The 24,954-nt window shown below is 44.3% G+C and overlaps 1 protein-coding gene across 1 annotated transcript in view; it reads left to right on the top strand.

The window, feature by feature from the left end:
* Positions 1 to 24,954, top strand: part of LOC143997713 (cytochrome P450 2C3-like) — a 122,017-nt gene that overhangs the window by 91,452 nt on the left and 5,611 nt on the right. The window contains exons 6-9 of the mRNA XM_077493494.1: positions 6,695 to 6,868; positions 13,845 to 13,986; positions 21,735 to 21,922; positions 24,313 to 24,454. Coding sequence (XP_077349620.1) covers positions 6,695 to 6,868; positions 13,845 to 13,986; positions 21,735 to 21,922; positions 24,313 to 24,454 — 646 coding nt within the window. The remainder of the gene's footprint in view (positions 1 to 6,694; positions 6,869 to 13,844; positions 13,987 to 21,734; positions 21,923 to 24,312; positions 24,455 to 24,954) is intronic.

Here is a 24,954-nt window from a genome sequence, read left to right as displayed (position 1 = left end):
AATGCACTCCTCTTTCCTTGCATCAATGGTACAACACCATATACAGGACAAGAGTACCTTTACCTACCAGGAACCCGGCCCGGTTTCTTTACCAGTCTTCAGCTCCCTGGTGCCAGCATGTTGACTGTGGGCAGCCAGCTGCACTTAGTTAATGGTCCTTCAGCCTTCTGGGACCTGTGACGTGTCCCAGAAGGATGTGGGCATGGAGGAGGAAAACTTCCGAGTGGAAGTGGGAGCGGGTATCTGTTAGAACCAGTACTCACTCCACCACCCAAAAAATTATGTACCAAAAGTTAAAAAGGAGGGGGGAGGAGGAAGAGTAGAATGTCCCCTTTTTGGGTGAAATTCCACTTTAATGCTGTTTTTACATAACCGCAGCTCCCTGCCTAGTTTAGACATTAGCGACTGCAGTTCCACAGTGTCCCCACTAGGACGCCTTGAGCCACAACTGGACATGTTCCAGATAAATAAGAATGATGTCAAAGTTAAGGTTCCCAAGACATCTTTTCATCAGCCTCTGAAAGGTATTAGGGGTGTTGGTTAGGCCGAAGGGCATCCGATTGAACTCTAATGCAGCGTACACATGGCTGGAATTTCCGATGGAAACAGTACGATGGGAGCTTTTCATTGAATTTTCCGACCATGTGTATGCCCATCTGTCTTTTTCTGTCTGCATTTCCGACAGTCTTTAGATTGAGAGCCTGTCCTTAATTTTTCAAACGGAAAACCTTTTTATCAGATTTTTCGATCGTGTGTATACAATTCCGACACGCAAAATTCCGACGCATGCTCGTAAACAATTTGACGCATGCTCGGAAGCATTAAACTTCCCTTTTATAGTGCCGTCGAATGTGTTGTATGTTGCGGTGTTATTGACTGTCGGAATTTGGTGTGACTGTGTGTAGGCAAGACAGTTTGAGCGAAATTCCATCGGAATTCCGACGGGAAAACCATCAGAGCTTTTTCCGACGAGAATTCCGTTTGTACGCGGCATTACATTCCCAACAGTGTAATGAAAGTGGTTTTGTCTCAGTCTTCCTCACTGAAAGGTAGGTGCCAATAGCCACTGGAAAGGTCCAAAGTGGAGAGGTGGCAGGCCTGCCCCAGGGACTCAAGGTAAACATCTTAATGGGACAGGCGTTTAATTTCCAATAGTCAATGCAGAAGCTAAGACTCCCAGCTTTCTTTTGTACCAGCATGATGGGGACAGCCCAAGGACTCCGGCTAATGACACCACCTTGCAGCACATTGTGAAGTGAGCCCTTCACCTCTTGACACAATTCTGGAGGAATGTTCTGGTACTGCTGCTGGATGGATACAGTATCCCCAAATGGATAAAGTGATCCAGGGCCTCAGTACTGCCATAATCTTCAGGTCACATGCTTCTTCAATAATTGATGCAACAGAAGTTGTGGTTCCAAGCAAAATTCTTGCATTGGTGGGGCGACCTTCTCAAAAAGTTTTAGGTATTGAGAGTTTTCTACTGCTGCCAAATCAGTGGCAAGTGCAGCACATATCACTTTGACTCGATACGACATTAATTATTTTGGATAACTTCAGATCAATTTGTATTCTTTACATTCACTAACAGCCAAATTTGAAAGGAAATATCAATACCTATAATTTAATAGCTAGTTATTATTATTATTAGTTAGTTATTTTGAATTTTTGGACTTTCGTATTTTCGTTCTATTGTATTTTCGTATTTTCCCTTCTTATTTTCGAATTTATGAATTTTTGAATTTCCGAAAAAAAAACAAATGAAAACAAATTCATTTTTCGGCATTGCGCATGTCTAGCAGTCAAATGAGTCTTCTTGGGGCAGCAGTGGTCCCTCTGTTCTTGTGTTCGGAAAGCCTTGACCAGCTTTTGCAACCACAGCTGTTCCTCTGACATCTCTGTTGTATGGGAGGGGCATTCTGCAGATGTCGTTTAGGCCCAGCCCCCACAGAGCATTCATGCCCAGCACTACCAGGACATCTGTATGGATAGAATCCTGAGTCAATACCACTCCGATGCACTCTGCCCTCTAGAAAAGCACTCTAATCGACATTCAGGTGACCCCCTCTATGGGTATAGGCAGGTTGATAGCAGCCTTCAATCTCAGCTAGTCGGGGTCTGGCAGCATAACTTGCCTGAACGTCTGTTGGTAAAAAGCATAGTCTATAGTTGGACCGTCCATCTCCACCGTGACCATTGGAGAGGCTGAGATCACCTATTGGTTACGCTTGGGATGTGTCATAATGGTAAACACATATCATCCCCCTGCCCTGGGAACATTTACTTTAATGCCCTGTTAACAGGGCCTCTTTATTCTCTCTGGCTGCAATTCCTGGATATATATGGCCCCACTGTTTGCACTTGAAAGATATAAATAGGTTATGGCGCTAAACCCAAAATTGTATACTTGGCATATGTATAAGTATATATTATTATTAGTGATCTGTCTGTAAACAATGTGATGCTAAGAGTACTAATTAGACCATATAAAGTTAAAGTGAAAAATAATTGGTATGTGCAAATATGTGCTGACACTGCTGTGTCAAATTAATATAGATTCCATATAATAATAACATCAAACTACTATCAAAAATTCATACAAAGATAATTGATGCCGAATCCTTGTGCATAGGAAAAACTTTCAAAGCCACATAGGATCACTGTCCCTTTATAATGTCCTGGGTAGCCGAGACATAAAATAAAATAAAGTGACTGGTGCAAAAAGTGCCAATCTTCAGTACAGGGAAAGAAATCGCTCCAGAAGACGTCACTCTGACGAAACGCGTAGGGAGTGGCTACGTTACGTGCACCGTTCCTACAGCTAGAAGCGGCCGGCGGAGATTGTTTACATATAATGCGAACAGTTTAAACTTGCAAATGTGAGTAGTTTTTATTTAAATAAATAAAAAGATTGTTTAAATCGTACTACACCATGGATGTGTTTTCCCTTATATGCATATAACAATGGAGTCTATGCAAATGGAAGAGTGAACATTTTCCCAGCGCACCAGCAGCAGCATCCAGATAGCAGCACAGTGGCTCATACTGTGAAAGCCCAACCGACCCCACAGGGGTACAAGTTCTGGTGAGAGCATTCACATTACCACAACACTGAGTGGCACACCGGGGACGAATGTTTTCTCTCCATTGAAGATTGGCACTGTTTGCACAAGTCACTTTATTTTGTTGTCACTACCACCTAGGATACTATTATGGGACATTTGTAGTGATTTTACGCGATCTCTTTCCCTGTACTGAAGATTGACACTTTTTGCACCAGTCACTTTATTTTATTTTATGTCTCGGCTGCCCAGGACATTATAAAGGGACATTTGCAGTGATCCTATGTGGCTTTGAAAGTTTTTCCTATGCACAAGGATTCGGCATCAATTATCTTTGTATGAATTTTTGATAGTAGTTTGATGTTATTATTATATGGAATCTATATTAATTCGGCACAGCAGTGTCAGCACGTATTTGCACATACCAATTATTTTTCACTTTAACTTTATATGGTCTAATTAGTACTCTTAGCATCACATTGTTAACAGACAGATCATTAATAATAATATATACTTATACATATGCCAAGTATACAATTTTGGGTTTAGCGCCATAACCTATTTATATCTTTCAAACTCAACCCCCCCCCCCATACTAGGGGGTGGAGGTTTCAGGTAAAGGCAGCTCTAACCCCTGAAAATTAATTTTCACTATTTCACGGCTACACTTTGATTTTCATTTGGTTTCAAATTTTTGCACTCACAGGGTGGGCAGTCTGTAGCGCGACTTTGTTTATCCATTTACTTATACACTGTTTGCACTGCCAGCATCTCCAGTGCCCATCCGGTTGTCACCTTAATGGGTTGTTCCCAGATGGAGCCTGTGCTAACTCACATTTCACCTCAGTCAATTCTTGCTGTATCATGGCGGAGGACGTAGTTAACCCTCAGATGTTCATCTCTAGTAGGGAAAGGGATCAACTCATCCCTCAAGACTACTTGTCTGTTCTTCCTAGTGAAATCTATTTGAGCCCCGGCATCCTCTTGTTCTCTCTCCACAGACACCAGTATGCCCGTGAACTCCACATCTTTGGCATCTTTCACGTTGTCCAGTAGTGTTCATTTGATGGAGGACACTCAGATTCTGGCAATTAAATGATCACTCACCACTATGTCAGGGGTCCTCGGGCAAGCATAGCCCTATTTCTCAATTAACCTCCCCCACAACACCTGACACACTACTGCATATTGGGCAATGTTCTTATTCTCTTGCTTTGCGTCCTTATGAAGAGTTGTTGCCTTAATTCAGCCACTAATGTCACTTTGCCATACACTTTCTCTAACCATGTTGTAATCTGTGCCAGCATAGCACATTCTTTATCAGATAGCACCCAGACAGCCTTCCTGGTGTCCACCTCCAAGAAGTGCATCCCAACTCTGTGATGGGCTTCTCTAGAATCTGACACAGATGAGCAGAGCTCTCCAACTTCTCTACAGCCCCGTACACACGAGCGGACTTTTCAACATCCAAAGTCCGACGGACTGATTCCGTCAGACTATTCGATCGTGTGTGGGTCTGACGGACTTTAGAACATGGAACATGCTTCAAATTTTCCCGACGGAACTCCGCCGGACCCGGTCCCTTCGAAAAATTTGCTCGTGTGTATGCTATTCCGACGGACTAAAACCGACGCTAGGGCAGCTATTGGCTACTGGCTATGAACTTCCCTATTCGAGTCCAGTCGTACGTCATCACGTTCAAATCCGTCGGAGTTTAGTGTGATTGTGTGTGGCCAAGTCCACTCAGTCGAAAAGTCCGTCAGAACTCTGTCGGAACTCTGGCAGAACTCCGGCAGAACTCCTTCGGAAGTCTGTCGGACATAAGTCCTCTCATGTGTACGGGGCTTTACCATTCATTCAGTGGAATGTTGGTGCTATTATATTTATGGATTAGTGTTAGAGCAGTCCCCAGGGGTACCATGGTGGCATGCAGCCTGTGTGGGAGCATGACTATCCATATCGTGCTGAACTATACCAAGTATAGGGGGGCCTTGATGCAGGTAACCACTCAAAAGGACCACAAAGACAAAACTGTTTTTGTGAGCAAAACTCATTTACAGGTTCTCATGTTAAGATTCCCATCTCTACCCTCACAAAAATTCAGCTTCCCATTAGGTGCCAATTTTCCCAGAGAGGACTGATGGAGTCTCCAAGGGGCAAACTTCCATTATATATTCCTCTTCCTTTCCCTGCAACGATGTCACAGTGCACCCAACAGGATGGAAGCGTACCTGCCTACACACATGTAATGCTGAGCCTCTATGGTTGACAGAAGAGAAATCCATTGAATGAATGAGGTGGGCCAGGGACAGCTCAGCTTGAAAGGAAAAGGCTAGATCAGGGGTCTCCAAACTTTTCAAACAAAGGGCCACTTTATTGTCCTTCAGTCTCTAGGAGGGCTGGATTGTGGCCAGCAGGGGCAGAAAATGTCATGGGCCCAGCATCAGTGAGAATAAATATGGTGTCAGGGTTGGTGGTCAATAGGAGGCGTATTCCCCCTATTAGTAGGAGGAATAGTATTCCATCATTAGTATCAGTGGAAGATATAATGCCCCATTGTTGGTGTCAGTGAGAGGAATAATGCCTCATATCAGTGGAAGGTGTTGTGCACCAAGGGCCACATAAAGGCTAGCAAAGGGCCACAACTGGCCCTCGGGCTACAGTGTGGAGACCCCTGGGCTAGATAATGCTAGATGTCCTCCAGCCAGAAAATTAACTTGAACTTGATTTGACTTGTTGCAGCTTTAAATACACAGTGTGAGAAACTTGTGCCCTGTGTTATTTTAAAGCGGGAGTCCGCCGTTTTATTTTTATTTTTTTAAAGCCAGCAGCTACAAATACTGCAGCTGCTGACTTTTAAAATAATGACACTTACATGCCCAGCGCGCCCACGATGTCAGCACCCGAAGCCGATCTCTCGATCGTCTCTCGGGTGCTGCCGCCGCCATCTTGGGTATGGGAATCAGGAAGTGGAGCCTTGCGGCTTAATTTCCCGGTTCTCTACTGCGCAAGCGCGAGTCGCGCTGCGCAATAAGGATGGTCCCCGCTGCCTCTGGGATCCGTGTGTTTCCCAGCAGATAGCGGGGGACCTTCGGAAAAGGGGCGTAGATTTTGCGGAAAGGGGCGTACCTTCTGCATATATCTATGCCGGAAGTGGGTGCAGATACCTGTACTGTACAGGTACCAGCACCCCCCTCCCCCCTCCCCCCTGAAAAGTGCCAATTGTGGCGCCGGAGGGGGGGAGGGTTCCAATGAGCGGAAGTTCCACTTTAGCGTGGACATCCGCTTTAAGGAGCCTAATTGGTTCTCCTGGTTCTTACCTGGAACTGAAAAACAATTATCCCTGGTGTTGTAGAAATCAGTAGAGGGGTAATTCTGTAGTTTAGGAAATGGTAACGGCAGGAATTACACTATTTCTTGCCATTTCAGTCCAGAAAAGGCAATGTTTTCTTAGCTCACAACATAAAATTAGGGAATTGGGTGTATTTCAGGCAGATTATCAGGTATTTTTCGGTACTTGCAGAGTCTTTAAAAGGGATGAAATGTGGGAAATGTGCATGTATTGCTGGGATGTATGGCATATGACTTAACCGTAATTCTTTAATTGTATTCGCCTTGTGTTTCCCGGTCAGATCTGCAATGTCTTCCCGTTCCTCCTCAAGCTGCCATTATTACCAAAGATTGTCTTCAAGGAAAACTCCTACCTGGACAACTTTGTCCTAGATTACATGAAGGAGCACAAACGCACCCTGAAGCCCGAGGCCCCCCGGGATTTCATTGATTATTTTCTGCTGAAGATGAAAGAGGTAAACAAGACAAAAAAAGATCTGTGGACTTTACTGGCAGTGGATGGGGAACAAATAAATCTCATGAAATTGAAACTTATTATATTTATAAAGTCTAAAATTTACATTAGGCTGGAAGCCATAAAAACAAACATGTCACACAACTACACCATAACAAGTACAGCTGCTGACTCACTGACCACCACATAAATTATGGATGAATATAAACAGCATCTGGCATGTATATGAGTATTGGTCGTGACCGTAAGTTCTCATGAGTCAACGCATTTCTCTGCTATGCTTCCTCAGGACGCATGAAAATTCAGCAGCAATCACTAGACATGTGAAAGAAGCACAAAACAATATGTATAATACAGTGCAACCATATGATACCAAACACATACATAATAGACTATACACACTATATCCCCCTCCCCCCATTACACCCCCACCACCAGCCTGAACCATTGGTACAAGGCAGGATGGATCCATGCTTTCATGCGTTTTGTGCAAAATTTTGACCCTGCCATCTGAATGTTGCCGCTGAAATCAAGACTCATCAGACCAGTTTTGGTGAGCCTGTGCATATTGTAGCCCCAGTTTCCCGGGACAAAATTCATTCGGGACAAATGTACTAATCCCGGGAATGTCCCGGGAAATTCGGAACAGTTGGCAACTATGGGAGAGACTCAACCTCAACCAGCGCCTAGAGGCGATTCAGTTCGCATTGTGCGCTATACAAGTATTTAATTCATTCATTCATTCAACCTGCTCCCTCCCTCCTATGCTGGATTGTTGTCTATGCCGTCTTCCACAGTAATTTCCAAATTGTGGACTGTTGTATTCCTGTTCACTTACTGAGTAAAATTTAAGGCAAAAAAAAAAAGTTTTGCCTCATTCACGTCTCAGCCGGGCAAGAGTAACTTGGAAGTTGTAATTTAACTTGTACTACAGAGTGAGGAAGAACTGAAGTGTGGTGTTATTGTGCAAACCTCCTGGAGGTGAAAGATAAGCCCCTCATTTAACAAGTACCAGGTGACTTTAGCCCCCTTGTAGCACGAGCCCCAAGTTACGAAGTCCATCTACGAAGATGGACTCCAGGAGCTCTAACCTGGACCAGAGGTATGCCTTTGTGTAAGTGTACTCCATTTGTTAACAGGTTAACAGATTCTGGGACCAGGAGGATGAGTCAGTGTGGCTTCAGGCCTTCATCAATGTAAGAGGTGAGCTCGGGCACCGTATTCCAATGTGGTGGCTCTGCATGCAGGAGAGTTCCTGGCTGCATGTTCCGGTCAAACATATGGAAAATGGGGTGACCCACCTGCATTTGGCATAGTCAGCAGCAAGGGAGTTGCTAGGTCTGCAAAAGATCTGGGGCTAGAGCCCATAGCAGCGCTCACCAACCATTTTGCAAGCCCAGGGGGGCACTCCACCCCGGTGGTAAGCAATTTTTCGCAGGCAATGGCTGGTGTTGGTGCTTCAATCACCATGGTTGATATGGTGTCAGGGTGATTGAAGCGCATTGTTTCTTTTGTTACATTCCAATATATAATGAAGTGGTTCAACTCACCATAATGCAGAATCAGTGGCAGCCCTGGGCGTTTCACTTGCCACATCTCCTGCCACCAGATGCAGCGTGTCACTTGCCACAGTCGCATGTCACCAGATGCAGCTTGTTACTTGCCGCCGTCACCTGCCACTAGATGTGGATTGCCACGTCACCTGCCACCATTTGCAGATTGCCACGTCACCTGCCACTATTTGCAGATTGTCACTTGCCACGTTACCTGCCACTTGATGCGGATTGTCACTTGCCACGTCACCTGCCACTAGATGTGGATTGTCACTTGCCATGCCACCTGCCATCATTTGTAGATTGCAGTGTCAACTGCCACCATTTGCAGATTGTCCCTTGCCACGTCACCTGCCACCATTTCACTTGCTACGTCACCTGCCAGTGCCACCATTTGCAGATTGTCACTTGTCACATCACCTGCCACCATTTGCAGATTGTCACTTGCTACAAAACCTGCCACCTGATGTGGATTGTCACTTGCCACGCCACCTTCCACTAGATGTGGATTGTCACATGCCAACTGATGTGGAATGTCACTTGCCATGCCAGCGCCACCAAATGTGCATTGTCACTGCATTGGTGGCAGGCTGGCAGCATTGGTCCATTTAATAAGGGCAGGAGAGTAGTGATGCGGGGCGGGCATTCAGAGATGAAGTCATCTCGCTGCTCACCACCGCACTTCTGACATTGCAGAGGCCCACGCTGTGAGGGCGGAAGATCACTGATGTGTGGCGGCCAGTGAGAGATGATGTCATCTCTCTGCTCCCCGCCGCACCTCGCTCCCACATTGAAGAGGTCCGGCTGTGATAGAGGAAGATCGGTGATGTGGAGCGGGCGAAGAGAGATATCATCTCTGCTTGTCCATCCGTTCTCTTCTCTCCTCTCATCTGCCTTTCTTATACAGCCCCCTGCCTGCCGCAGCCATGGACCGCTGGTTAGGCAGGGACCCAGTGGCAAGAGACTCGGGGCTATGGGGCTCCAGATTCGGGGCTATAGCCCCAATAGCCACCCCCTGGCAACGCCACTGGTCAGCAGTATACATTGCGAATGGCTGAGATGAAAGACTGGAGTGTAACTGAAGGAGTTGCTTTGCGAATGGCTGAACACTAATCCAGGAAACATGAGCTGGGGTAATATAAATTGTGTAGTTACTGAACACGTGCAGGCAGACCATGTGGTATCAACATGGAGATAAAAGTTGCTGACAAGCTGCTAAAGGACACCGGTCTGCGGTTTTGTCCTGGAAAAGCACTAGCCCTGTATCGGGATGGGCTGAAAAATGTGCTTCTACCAGTGCGTGGGACGTGTGCAGTTGCATCGTTAGATGTAGGGCCATATCACAGTCTGGAAACAGGCTTGGAGGTTTGTGACCATAGTGTTAAAGAAGGTTCACAAGTAGTCAGTTGGAAATATACAAGCAGATCCCACTACTAGATGATGCGGGTTCAACCAAGGTGCAAGGTCTAAGCACTGGCCGGTATTCACGCGAGCTCTTGATCGGGGTGATGGCTTTTGCTGCATGCTAGTACCAGTTCGTGGTCCTCAGGATCACCCCACCAGGAGGTGAGAAATCTGGAGTCCAGTAGCAGATATAGCAGGTAGGGATCATACAAAAGAATAAACAAGAAACACGCCAAAGGTCGGTCAAATAGCAGCAGGGTGGATCAGATGGAAGCATAGTCGATGAACAAGACAAGGGGCAAAAATGAGTGGTGGTGAAGATAAGGCCTGCAGCAGAAATGCAAGGAGCAAGATATTGGTTGGAGAGAGCACAATAATCTGACAAACAAGAAGTGCAGAGACATGGCTGAAATTAGGATGTTCATGTGGGGGGGGGGGGAGCAAAGAGTTCAAGGTTCACCAGAAACAAGAACAAGATGAAAAACAGAACGTTGGGACTTTAAATGAAGCGGTGACCTGGTAAGGTCAATTGCCTCCATCCCTATCTAAATGAGACAAACCGGAGGATTGAGGGTTAGGACTTTAGATGAAGCACGCAGTTGTAGAAAATTAAAATGTATTGGAAATCAGTAATATGTTACATGAGGGTAATCGTGAGTAAACATAGATAACCAATTAATTCAGTAGATATACAGTAATTACAAATTGCCACTTAGTAATACAAATCGCATAATACAAGTAATGATTTAGTCAGGTAAAACATAATTAGATATAAAAACACAGCCTATAATAGCTCTACGCATTTCGTGGATTCATCCACTCTTCCGTGGAAAGAGGTAAGGAGAAAAAAGTTGTACCATCATCCAAAAATGTAGGAATAAAGGGATCGGGAGCCTGGACCCCAGCCAGGTCCCCCCCAAAGGGAAGAAGAGGGGCAGATGGACTATCTCGGTACAATGCAGTGAGGGTAGGTTCAAATATATGAGCAAATGTATAAAATGGTACAAAAGTTTATGAATACATAACACATAACAAGAAAGTCAGTTACAGATTCAAAACATGGGTAACAATCCATGTGCATCACCAAGATAATACTCCCCAAGCGGGGAAGATCACAGTGATCACATCTTGTCCATTAGTCTCTTTCCTTACCCGGCTCACCATTTTTAATCCCAATTTCACTTCTATTCCTCACATTGTCTCACACGGTTTTTCACCATTAGTTAGTTTTAATCCTCAAGTTTTTATTTTTCACAGTTTGATTCACTTTTTTAATTACTGACCTCTATCTTCCACACCCTCAAATTATTTCACCTGTAGTCTCTCACCAATTTGAATCACCCTAGTCACATCCTCACCTTCCCCCACTCGCAACTTTGTTTTAAATGCACGGTTTACCCATTTCATGCACTTTATTTCATCCAGAATCCAGCCTATTGATTTGTTAGTCTCCCCCAGTCGCCACGGAATATTTCTTTCCTAGTGGCGCCCTATTATTATTATACAGGACTTATATAGCGCCAACAGTTTGCACAGCGCTTTACAACATGAGGGCAGACAGTACACTTAGGCCGCGTACACACGGGCGGATTGTCTGGCCAACTAAGTTCGTCAGACAATCCGACAGACAGTCCGTCCAAAATTTGAATGAACGGACTTGACCACACACGATGAACAGACAGTCCGCTGAAAGCGTGCGCGATGACGTGAACGGCACGTACGACGGGACGAGAAATTGGACGTCCAATACACTGCAATGCAACCTTTGCCGTGTAAATCCTTTCTGAGCATGCGCCAAACTTAGTCTGTCGAACTAGCCTACTCACGAGCGGATTGTCCGTTGAAACCAAGTTTGGACGGACTGTCTTACGGAAATTCCGTAAGACTTTGTTCGTCAGACAATCCGCTGAAAAAGTCCGCTGAAGCCCACACACGAGCGGATTGTCCGCTGAAACACGGTTCAGCGGACTAAGTTGGGCAGACAATCCGCCCGTGTGTACGCGGCCTTACAATACAAATCAATACAGGAGGGATCAGAGGGCCCAATCTAGAAGGGAGGGTCAAGTTGAAACAAAAGGTAATAACTGTGGGGGGGATGAGCTGATGGAGAAAATGAAAATACAGTTGTTAGGTGTGAGTAGGGTAGGCTTCTCTGAAGAGAAGGGTTTTCAGGGATTTTTTTTTTTGCTTCTCAAAAGGGAAGGTGCAGGCTAAAGCCGCGTACACACGAGCGGACTTTTCAACGTCCAAAGTCCGACGGACTGAGTCCGTCAGACTATTCGATCGTGTGTGGGCTGCAACGGACTTTTGACTCGCCAAAGTCCGAAGGACTTTAGAATATGGAACATGCTTCAAATTTTCCAGACGGAACTCCGCCGGACCCGGGTCCCTTCGAAAACTCCGCTCGTGTGTGTGCTATTCCAACGGACTAAAACCGACGCTAGGGCAGCTATTGGCTACTGGCTATGAACTTCCGTATTCGAATCCAGTCGTACGTCATCACGTTCGCATCCGTCGGAGTTTAGTGTGATTGTGTGTGGCCAAGTCCGCTCCGCCGAAAAGTCCGTCAGAACTCCGTCGGAACTCCGGCAGAACTCCGACGGAACTCCTTCGGAAGTCTGTCGGACATAAGTCCTCTCGTGTGTACGGGGCTTAAGGCTTCCTCAATCAGGAGGTTGATAATAAAGAGTACCTTTTTCCTCTCAGAAGTAAATGCAGCAGGTTGCATCTGAAAATATATTTGACCCGCAGGTAGGTTAATTGGCTTCTGTCCAAAATTGGCCAGTGGAAAGTAAATTAACAGAAGAGAAATCCAAATCAATGCAATATTTGGTGTGACCGCCCTTTGCCTTCAAACCAGCGTCAGTTCTTCTAGGTAGACTTGCACACAGTTTTTGAAGGAACTCGGCAGGTAGATTGTTCCAAACATCAACAAAACTAACCACAGATTTTCTGTGGATGTAGGTTGCCTCAAATCCTTCTTCTAATTTATGTAATCCCAGACAGACTATGATGTTGAGATTAGGGCTCTGTGGGGGCCAAACCATCACTTCCAAGACTCCAGCTTTACACTGAAGATAGTTCTTAATGACATTGGTTGTATGTTTGGGGTGGTTGTCCTGCTGCAGTTTAAATTTGGGACCAATCACACACCTTCCTGATGTTATGACATGATGGATAAGTATCTGCCTGTATTTCTCAGCACTGAGGACACCATTAATCCTGACCAAATCTCCAACTCTATTTGCAGAAATGCAGCCCCAAACTTAAGGAACCTCCACCATGCTTCACAGTTGCCTGCAGACACTCATTATTGTACCGCTCCCCAGCCCTTCGGTGAACAAACTGCCTCCTGCTACAGCCAAATATTTGAGTCAAAGTTTGACTCAACAGTTCATAGCACCTGCTTTCATTTTTCTGCACCCCAGTTTCTATGTTTTAATGCATAGTTAAGATGCTTAGCCTTGTTTCTATGTCAGAGGTATGGCTTTTTTTGGATGCCGTTCTTCAATGATGGCCACTTCTCTGGAGAGTAGATGGATGTACCTTGATCCTACTGGTTTCCACCAGTTCTGTGCTGATGGTACTGCTGGACATTTTCTAATGTCGAAAGGAAGTAAGCATGACGTGTCTTTCATCTGCTGCATTAAGTTTCCTTGGCCGACCACTGTGTCTACGGTCCTTAAAGTTGCCCATTTCTTTGTGCTTCTTCAAAAGAGCTTGAACAGCACTTCTTGAAGCCCCAGTCTGCTTTAAAATCTTTGCCTGGGAGAGACCTTGCTGATTCAGTATACTAATAACTACCTTGTGTCTTGTTGCTGTGCTCAGTCTCGCCATGGTGTATGACCTCCGACATGAAACCGCCTTCAACAATCTCACCTTAGTAGCAGAGTTTGGCTGTTCCTCACCCTACACAGCTGTTTCTGTTTCAGTTAAGGACTGTGTTTCAACCTTATGTGGTGTTTGGTTCATGCTTGTTGCTCATTTCTCTTAAGTTTATTCCCCCATCTGTCTCCTCAGGTGGAGCATGAAGAGGACCCAGATTTCAATGATATCAGCCTGCAGGCAATGTTGGTGAGTCTGATATCAGCAGGCTCTGAGACCACTGCTTCCACCCTGAAATTCTGCGTGGTCTTCTTGGCCCACTATCCTGATGCCCAGGGTAAGATCTTATTAAAAATAATAATAATAATATTTTTTTTTGCTATAGGCGCATTTCAGAAAACCCATGGTCACCTTACAAGAATAGCAACAGAGCAACAAAAAATAAATAAATAAATAAATAAAATATAAATTTCATGAACATTAATCACTCCCATTTTTTTGCAGTACAGCATTGCGTTATTTTAACTCACAATTGCGCGGTCATGCAATGCTGTACCCTAATAAAATGTATGTCATTTCTTTCCCACAAATAGAGCTTTCTTTTGGTGGTATTTGATCACCTCTGCGGTTTTTATTTTTTTGCGCTATAAACAAAAATAGAGCGACAATTTTGAAAAAAAACGCATTATTTTTTACTTTTTGTTATAATAAATATCCCCCAAAAATATATAAAAAAAAACATTTTTTTTCCCTCAGTTTAGGCCGATACGTATTCTTCTACGTATTTTTGGTAAAAAAAATCGCAAAAAGCGATTGATTGTTTTGCGCAAAAGTTATAGCATTTACAAAATAGGGGATGTTTGGGGAGCCGGATTTATTGTCTGTTCTATTTGAGGTTCAAAACAGTCGCTGATCCATCCAGTCTGGTCATTGTTGCCCTCGGTTTCCATAATTGTACTGTCTTTGTATGTTCCTATGTCTTACGGTTCTCATTTGCCCCAGGGATTGACCTGGATATGTACCTTTTCTATACTGAATGTGCCTTAACACGAGTCTATGTATTTTCTTTTTTCCTAATAAAAATTCTAAAAAAAAAAAAAAAAAATAGGGGATAGTTTTATGGCATTTTTACTAGTAATGGCGGTGATGAGTGATTTTTTTATTGTGACTGCGACATTGCGGCGGACACATCGGACATTTTTTACACATTTTTGGGACCATTGTCATTTGTACAGCAATCAGTGCTATTTAAATGCAGTGATTCCTGTGTAAATGACACTGGCAGTGAAAGGGTTAACCAGTGGGTGGCAGTGTAGGGATTAAGTGTTCCTAGGGGTGTGTTACTAACTGTGTGGGGCTGGGCTTTCATTTAGTGAACACTGATCTCTGCTCCAATCACATGGAGCAGAGATCAGCGTCACTAGTTGCTAGGCAGAACGGAGAGATGCTGTTTACAACAAAAAATCAACAATTTTGACAATTTCTAATTTCTCCATAAATTTAGGCTAATTTGTATTCTACTATTCTACAACATATTTTTGGTTAAAAAAAAAAAAAAAAAAAAAATCCTTTGCCCATGATTGCCACCTATCATTGCCCAACATTGCCGCCCATCAGTGCTGCATACCAGTGCAGCCTCATCAGTGCCTCCTTATCATTGCCCATCAGTGCAGCCTCATCAGTGCACATCAGTAAAGGAGAAGAATTACATATTTACAATATTTTATTACCGAAAATAAGAAAAAAAACTTTAAAAAAATAAAAAATTCGGTCTTTTTAATTTGTTTAGCAAAAAATAAAAATCCCAGCGGCGATTAAATACCACCAAAAGAAAGCTGTATCTGCCTAAAAAAAAATTATACACATTTCATATGGATACAGTGTTGCATGAGCGCGCAATTGTCTTTCAAAGTGTGACAGCGTTTAAAGCTGAAAATTGACCTGAGCAGGAAGGGGGTGAAAGTGCCCGGTAGGCAACTGGTTAGTCTTAAGAAATATTCTGACCGAGTAACATTACTGGTGTGGGCTTGGAAAGATAGTGTACTGAGGCTGAAAAACGAATGCAGGCCATACACGGTCGAATTTTTGAACAAATTTTCTTTTCAAAATCAGAAAATTCATTTTTTTTTTTTGTGATCCAATGGCACCACCATTGATTTTCAAAATTCGGCCGACCAAGCCTTCAATATCACCCCATGCTTCTACAGAAAAAGAATTTTCGTGGCCGGGAATCTTCTTTTCTCTCCGTACATTTTCTTTTCTTATTACATTTCTCGCACGATTCTCCCATCATTGATTAGAAAATCGTTAGTTTTTCAAAAAATTTCCAACATGTCCGATTCCTCAAATTTGATTTACGCATGAAAATCGTCCGGTGCTGCAGCCGCCACTAATGGTGCGAAATTCGTACGAAAATTCTTAGATATACGATTTTTCGAAAGAAAATTCTTTCAAAATTTGAACCGTGTATGGCCGGCATAAGTTTGGTCAGGGTGGATTGCCTGCCATTGAGGAGAACCTCGGTTTTATCAATGTTTAATTTAAAGCGCTTGTTAACCCAAAATAAAATTTAAGAAAATGGATCCTGCTCTTTTAACCGCTTGCCGACCAGCCGCCACAGTTATACTGCGGCAGAATGACACAGGCAGGCGAATCGCCGTTATGTATATGTATATATATATATATATATATATATATATATATATATAAATATATAAATTCTCCGTTTATATGTGTTCTTCTACATATTTTTGTTTAAAAAATCGCAATAAGCGTATATTGATTGGTTTGTGCAAAAGTTATAGCGTCTACATAATAGGAGATAGTTTTATGGCATTTTTATTATTCTTTGTTTTTTATATTAGTAATGGCGGCGATCTTATTGTGACTGTGATATTGCTGCAGACACATCGGAAACTTTTGACACTATTTTGGGACCACTGACATTTATACAGCGATCAGTGCTATAAAAATGCACTGATTTCTGTGTAAATGACACTGGCAGGGAAGGGGTTAAACACTAGGGGGTGATCAAGGGGTTAAGTGTGTCCTAGGGAGTGATTCTAACTGTGGGGGGGGAGGGGCCACCTAGGACATGACAGCGATCACTGCTCCCAATGACAGGGAGCAGTAGATCTCTGTCATGTCACAAGGCAGAACGGGGAAATGCCTTGTTTACCGCTCCACACCGCAATCGCGGTGCACATGCGCACACACACACACACACACACACACACACACACACACACACACACATACACACACACACATACAGACACATAAATAAAGCCATTTTAAAACGAATCTAGCTTGTAGCACAGTACTGTACCGTTCCAGCTTTCTCATTCAGCCGGGTACTGCACTGTAGGGGGAAGCAGAGAGTACAGCACACTCCCCTGCACTTCACTTTCACTTTTGAAGCTGACAGAGCTTCTCACAGTGCCGCAGGGGATCGGCTCATCTGACAGCCCTGATCCCGCAGCACACCAGGCGGGCCGTTCAAAACTGGACCGGCCACGATTGGCCTGAGGGCCGGACTTTGGACATGCCTGCTCTAGGGTCTTAGAAAAAAAAAATTATAATGTTTGGGGGTGCTAAATTTCTAGAAAAAAAAAACGTTTTTTAACTTGTAAACAACAAATCTCAGAAAGAGACTCGGTTCTTAACTACTTCCTGACCGGCGCACACCAATGTACGTCGGCAGAATGGCATGGACAGGCAAATGGGCAGACAGGTATGCCCCTTTAAATTTGCCGCCATGCCATCACGTGTGCGCCGGCAGGGACCTCCGTGAGTCGGGTCGCGGGTCCCGTGGACTCGATCGCTGCGGGGATACCCACGATCATCTCACGGGAAGGAACAACAGGGAGATGTTAATGTAAACAAGCATCTTCCTGTTCTGCCTAGTGACAGTGTCACTGATCTCTGCTCCCTGTGATTGGGAGCAGAGATCAGTGATGTGTCACATGTAGCCACGCCCACCCACAGTTAGAAACACCCCCCAGGGCACACTTAACACTTACACTGCCCCCTAGTGGTTAACCCCTATACTGTCAGTGTCATTTACACAGGAATCGGTGCATTTGTATAGCACTGATTGCTGTATAAATGACAATGGTCCCAAAAATGTGTCAAATATCCGATGTGTCCACCATAATGTCGCACTCACAATAAAAATCGTTCATCGCCGCCATTGCTAGTAAAAAAAGTTATTAATAAAAATGCCATAAAACTATCCCCTATTTTGTAAATGCTATAACTTTCGCGCAAACCAATCAATAATCGCTTATTGCGATTTATTTTACCAAAAAATATGTAGAAGAATACGTAGCGGCCTAAACTGAGGAAAATTTTTTATTTTTATACATTTTGGGGGGTTGAAGCTCTTTTTTTGTTTATAGCGCAAAAAATAAAAACCGCAGGGGTGATCAAATACCACCAAAAGAAAGCTCTATTTGTGGGGAAAAAGGGACATCAATTTTGTTTGGGAGCCACGTCCCACGACCGCGCAATTGTCAGTTAAAGCGACGCAGTGCCGAATCGCAAAAAGTGCTCTGGTCTTTGCCCAGCAAAATGGTCCGGGGGCTTAAGGGGTTAAATTGACAAATGCAGCAATTTAGAAATTGGATGAAAGATTTAGCACTTTTTGAAAGATAAAAAGTGCATTTTATATACAACTATACAGATCAGACCAAAATGAGGGACAAATGAGTAGAAATGTGCATTCATTTTCGTCCGAATGCATTTTCGTCCAAATTTCAGCTATTTTCGTTTTCGTTTTGACAAACGATAACGAAAGCACAAAATCCGAAAAACGAAAGATCCGACATAAATAAATGCTTTATTTTCGTTTTCATTTTTACAACAGTTCGATATAGAATAGGAGATTCGACATGACTCTGACAACAATCTGTGTCTATAGAACCTGTGGTCGAATGTGCCTAACCTTACCTCTATTAGTCCAAGATTTTATAGAGAAAATTTTCGACAGAGAAAAAAGATTTGACAGAGAGAAAAGATTCTGCAAGATACTGTCCTAAAAAGTGTTTGGGGACCCGGGTCCTGCCCCAGGGGACATGGATCAATGCAAAAAAAAGTTTTAAAAACGGCCGTTTTTTCGGGAGCAGTGATTTTAATAATGATTAAAGTGAAACAATAAAAGTGTAATATTCCTTTAAATTTCGTAGGGGGGGGGGGTTGTCTATAGTATGCCTGTGAAGGGGCGCATGTTTCCCGTGCTTAGAACTGTCCCTGCACAAAGTGTCATTTATGCAGGAAAAAAAGTCCTTTAAAATCACTCGCAGCTATTATGAATTGTCGGCTCCGTAATACAGAGAAGACTCATTGAAAGTCATTGATAAAAAAATAAATAAATAAATAAATAAAAAAAAAGCGTGGGGGTCCCCCAAATTCAATTACCAGGCCCTTCAGGTCTGGTATGGATATTAAGGGGAACCCTGCCTCAAATTTAAGAAAAAATTTGACGTGGGGTTCCCCCTAAATATCCATAACCAGACCCTTCAGGTCTGGTATGGATATTAAGGGGAACCCCGCGTCAAAATTTAAAAAAAATTGACGTGGGGTTCCCCCTAAAAATCCATACCAGACCCTTTATCCGAGCACGCAACCTGGCAGGCCGCAGGAAAAGAGGGGGGGACGAGAGAGTGGCCCCCCCTCCCTCCTGAACCGTACCAGGCCACATGCCCTCAACATTGGGAGGATGCTTTGGGGGTCTGTGACCCCTCAAAGCACCTTGTCCCCATGTTGATGAGGACAAGGGCCTCATCCCCACAACCCTGGCCGGTGGTTGTGGAGGTCTGCAGGCGGGGGGCTTATCAGAATCTGGAAGCCCCCTTTAACAAAGGGACCCCCAGATCCCGCCCCCCCCCGTTTGAAATGGTAAGGGGGTACAAAAGTACCCCTACCATTTCACAAAGAAAGTGTAAAAAATGGTTAAATAAAACAAACACACTTTTGAAAAATTCCTTTATTAAAAATAAAAAAATAAAAAAAAGATTCCAGCGGCGGTAATCCACTCTTGCTATCCAGCGACGGACGGTCATCTCTCCAGCGATGTCTCATCTCATCCAGCGCAGCGAATCCATCCTTCTTCTGTCTCCGTGGAGGAGACACTGCAGGCATTCCGGCGGCTGACGTTTCTTATATACGGAGGGCGGGGCCACCCGTCACCTGACCCCGCCCCCCTCTGACGCAAGGGGAAACCCGGGGTTCCCTGTGACGTATGGGTGACCCCGCACCCCTCTGATGTAACACAGGCAGGTTTCCGTTACATCAGAGGGGGGCGGGGTCACCTATACGTCACGGGGAACCCCGGGTTTCCCCTTGAGTCAGAGGGGGCGGGGTCAGGTGACGGGTGGCCCCGCCCTCCGTATATAAGAAACGTCAGCCGCCGGAATCCTTGCAGTGTCTCCTCCACGGAGACAGAAGAAGGATGGATCGCTGCGCTGGATGAGATGAGACATCGCTGGAGAGATGACCGTCCGTCGCTGGATAGCAAGAGTGGATTACCGCCGCTGGAATCTTTTTTTTATTTTTTTATTTTTAATAAAGGAATTTTTCAAAAGTGTGTTTGTTTTATTTAAACATTTTTTACACTTTCTTTGTGAAATGGTAGGGGTACTTTTGTACCCCCTTACCATTTCAAACAGGGGGGGGCCGGGATCTTGGGGTCCCCTTGTTAAAGGGGGCTTCCAGATTCTGATAAGCCCCCCGCCCGCAGACCTCCACAACCACCGGCCAGGGTTGTGGGGATGAGGCCCTTGTCCTCATCAACATGGGGACAAGGTGCTTTGAGGGGTCACAGACCCCCAAAGCATCCTCCCAATGTTGAGGGCATGTGGCCTGGTACGGTTCAGGAGGGAGGGGGGGCCGCTCTCTCGCCCCCCCTCTTTTCCTGCGGCCTGCCAGGTTGCGTGCTCGGATAAAGGGTCTGGTATGGATTTTTAGGGGGAACCCCACGTCAATTTTTTTTTAAATTTGACGCGGGGTTCCCCTTAATATCCATACCAGACCTGAAGGGTCTGGTTATGGATATTTAGGGGGAACCCCACGTCAAATTTTTTCTTAAATTTGAGGCAGGGTTCCTCTTAATATCCATACCAGACCTGAAGGGCCTGGTAATTGAATTTGGGGGACCCCCACGCTTTTTTTATTTATTTATTTATTTATTTATTTTTTTATCAATGACTTTCAATGAGTGTTCTCTGTATTACGGGAGCCGACAATTCATAATAGCTGCGAGTGATTTTAAAGGACTTTTTTTCCTGCATAAATGACACTTTGTACAGGGACAGTTCTAAGCACCAGAAACATGCGCCCCTTCACAGGCACACTATAGACAACCCCCCCTACGAAATTTAAAGGAATATTACACTTTTATTGTTTCACTTTAATCATTATTAAAATCACTGCTCCCGAAAAAACGGCCGTTTTTAAAACTTTTTTTTGCATTGATCCATGTCCCCTGGGGCAGGACCCGGGTCCCCAAACACTTTTTAGGACAGTAACTTGCAAATTAGCCTTTAAAATTAGCACTTTAGATTTTGAACGTTGGAGTCCCATAGACTTTAATAGGGTTCTAAAGTATGCTATATACTAGCTCCGTCGAATCTTCTTTATACATTCGACAGACACCATAAGCCTTCAAAGACAGATTCGACCGTGATTCATGTGGATTTTTGGACGAATGCAATTTTTGAACGAAAAACGAAATAAATAAAAACGAATTTCGGGAGTAACTAAATAAATTAAGTTTTCAGACGAAAACGAAATTCCGAAACTAAATATTTTACTCTGCACATGTCTACAAATGAGGAGGAAAGAGGAGCAGAGGGACTTTGTTTCAAATCAGGGACAGTCCCTCGAAATCCGGGACAGTCCCTCGAAATCCGGGACGGTTAGGAGCTATGTAACATTACAATAGTGCGCTCACCTTCTCTTTCTGAACTCCAACCAGTACTGGATATTATAGGCCAACAAACTCCATGCTGGAAGCCCTCATTCAGATCGTCTATCAGTTAACTCAGACGTTTTAGCAAGTCACAGGTAACTCCTTTCACATTTCAGAGAAAATCCAACAGGAAATTGATGAGGTGACCCAGTCCCTGCGCCCGCCTACGATCGAAGACAGACTACAACTGCCATACACCAACGCTGTCATCCATGAAATACAGAGAGTTCTAGACCTGGCTTCAACTGCTGTCTTCCACGCTGTGACCAAAGACATTCAATTCCAAGGATACAACATCCCAAAGGTATTTGGCTCTGATACGTCAGACTGTGTTTGTGCCAGACTGTAGAGATATACACTCACCGGCCACTTTATTAGGTACACCTGTTCAATTGCTCTTTAACACAAATTGCTAATCAGCCAATCACATGGCAGCAACACAATGCATTTAGGCATCTAGATGTGGTGAAGACGACTTGCTGAAGTTCAAATCGAGCATCAGAATGGGGGAGGAAGGGTATTTAAGTGACTTTGAACGTGGCATGGTTGTTGGTGCCAGACGGGTCTCAGTGTTTCAAAAACTGCTGATCTACTGGGGTTTTCACGCGCAACCATTTCTCGGGTTACAAAGGATGGGGAGATGGTGAAGGTATTGAATTTATTTTTCTCCTCAGTCTTCACGAGGGAATCGGAGGGCTTCAATAACTAAAACTGCAGTGTTTACCCTCATGACACATCACAAGCAGCACCTCCATGGTTAACAGAGGACAGGATTAAAATTAGACTTGGGAAACGTTAATAAATCACCAGGACTGGATGGCTTCCACCCGAATGTACTTAGGGAACTCAGTCAAGTAATTGCCAGACCATTGTTCCTAATTCTTACTGACAGTCTACTGACTGGCATGGTACCAGCTGATTGGAGAAAAGCCAATGTAGCACCAATATTTAAAAAGGGCCCAAAATACATCGCTGGGAATTACAGACCAGTTAGCCTAAAATCAATAGTATGTAAACTCTTGGAGGGGATGATAAGGGACTAGATACAAGATTTTAGTTATGAGAACGGTATCATTAGCAGTAATCAGCATGGATTCATGAAGAATCGTTCTTGCCAAACCAATCTATTAACCTTCTATGAGGAGGTGAGATTCCATCTAGATAAAGGAAGGTCTGTAGACCTGTATCTGGATTTTGCAAAAGCATTGGGTACAGTTCCCCATAAAAGTTTACTGTACAAAATAAGGCCTGTTGGTATGGACCATAGGGTGAGTACATGGATTGAAAACTGGCTACAAGGGCGAGTTCAGAGGGTGGTGATAAATGGGGAGTACTCGGAATGGTCAGGGGTGGGTAGTTGGGTCCCCCAGGGTTCTGTGCTGGGACCAATCCTATTTAATTTGTTCATAAATGACCTGGAGGATGGGGGAAACAGTTCAATCTCTGTATTTGCGGAAGATACTAAGCTAAGCAGGGCCATAACTTCTCCGCAGGATGTGGAAACCTTGCAAGAAGATCTGAACAAATTAATGAGGGGGGCAACTACATGGCAAATGAGGTTCAATGTAGAAAAATGTAAAATAATGCATTTGGGTGGCAAAAATATGAATGTAATCCATACACTGGGGGGAGAACCTCTGGGGGAATCTAGGATGGAAAAGGACCTGGGGGTCCTAGTAGATGACGGGCTCAGTAATGACATGCAATGCCAAGCTGCTGCTAACAAAGCAAACAGAATATTGGCATTAAGAAGGGGATCAACTCCAGAGATAAAATGATAATTCTCCCCTCTACAAGACTCTGGTCCGACCGCACCTGGAGTATACTGTCCAGTTCTGGGCACCAGTCCTCAGGAAGGATGTACTGGAAATGGAGTACAAAGAAGGGCAACAAAGCTAATAAAGGGTCTGGAGGATATTAGTTATGAGGAAAGGTTGTGAGCACTGAACTTATTCTCTCTGGAGAAGAGACGCTTGAGAGGGGATATGATAGGGGAGAAAACTTTTTTGGGGAAGGGAGTTTTACAAGACACGTGACCACTCATTAAAATTAGAAGAAAGGAGGTTTAACCTTAAACTTCGTGGAGGGTTCTTTACTGTAAGAGGAGTTAGGATGTGGAATTCAGCGGGGGGCATCAATAGTTTCTTGAAACTATTAGATAAACACCTGAACGACCGCAACATACAGGGATATACAATGTAATACTGATATATAATCACACACACAGGTTGGACTTGATGGACTTGTGTCTTTTTCAACCTTACCTACTATACTAGGTGTGTGCAATCCAGGCAGCAGAGGGAATCTGCACTACATTGGGTGATTAGGGTGTGCCCAGGCACGCCTATGTTGGACACCTATGTTGGGGGGCCACAGTCCAGTCTGAATAATGTGTCCGGGTTTCAGGGAGCTTGAATCCTGGACACATGAATCAAAACCCGGACTGTCTGGGTGAATCCCGGATGTGTGCCAACCCTAATAGCAGAGTATAGAAAAGCCAATAAGAAACATTTCTCTATTTCTGCCTAGGCACCTATATACTTCCTATTGTCACCTTGTAATTTTGCTCATCTACATTCACTTTCAGATTTAAAAGTTGCATACGTGTATTCAGCTTGTTACAGGCTCCGGCATTATTTAATTGGCACGGAGCTTGTATGATGTGATTGTACTCATATATCTCTTCTTCACCAGGGCACCATCATCATCCCATTCCTAACATCGGTGCTAAATGACCCCTCTCAGTGGGAGACACCGGAACGGTTCAACCCCGGGCACTTCCTGGATGAGGAGGGCCAGTTCCGCCATCGGGTGGCCTTCATGCCATTCTCAGCCGGTGAGAAATACATAACACTATTCTGTCAGTGTCAGGCTGGGGTGAAGTGAATCATTTTTTTTACCATATTAATTGTAAATCTATCACACAAGACTCTGCTGGTCTGGCTTCTAAGAGGGTTAACCAAAAAAGACCCTGTCACCTTGCCACCCCCCACCACTTTAAACTGCCACCTCACACTACCTTCACAGGTACGCTCCCTATCCTTCGTCTGGCATAGCCAATGCAGGTCCCCATACCTGGAAGCATCAGGTAATTATGGTGGCAGCCAAGAGAAGAAGAAGGATCGGCAAGGGGAGGACTGTGAAGGTAAGTGTAGGGATTGTTGGGAGGCAGGCTTTAAAAACATCCTGTCAGATTGCCCTGAATGAGCAAAGAGCCAGGGCTGAATACTTCAGTCAAAACTGTAAAATTAGCCCTAAAATTCATAGGTAGAGAACCCAACCCGAGGTCTTCTGCTTCTCATTCAAGGACTGTACTGTAATGTGCCAAGAAACTTG

This window comes from Lithobates pipiens, unplaced genomic scaffold (assembly GCF_037356315.1).
Source record: "Lithobates pipiens isolate NorthernLeopardFrog02 unplaced genomic scaffold, aLitPip1_a1.2 Scaffold_19, whole genome shotgun sequence".
Classification (NCBI taxonomy): Eukaryota; Metazoa; Chordata; class Amphibia; order Anura; family Ranidae; genus Lithobates; species Lithobates pipiens.
The sequence above is the reverse complement of the archived record's forward strand: the minus strand, read 5'-3'. Positions and strand labels throughout refer to the sequence as shown.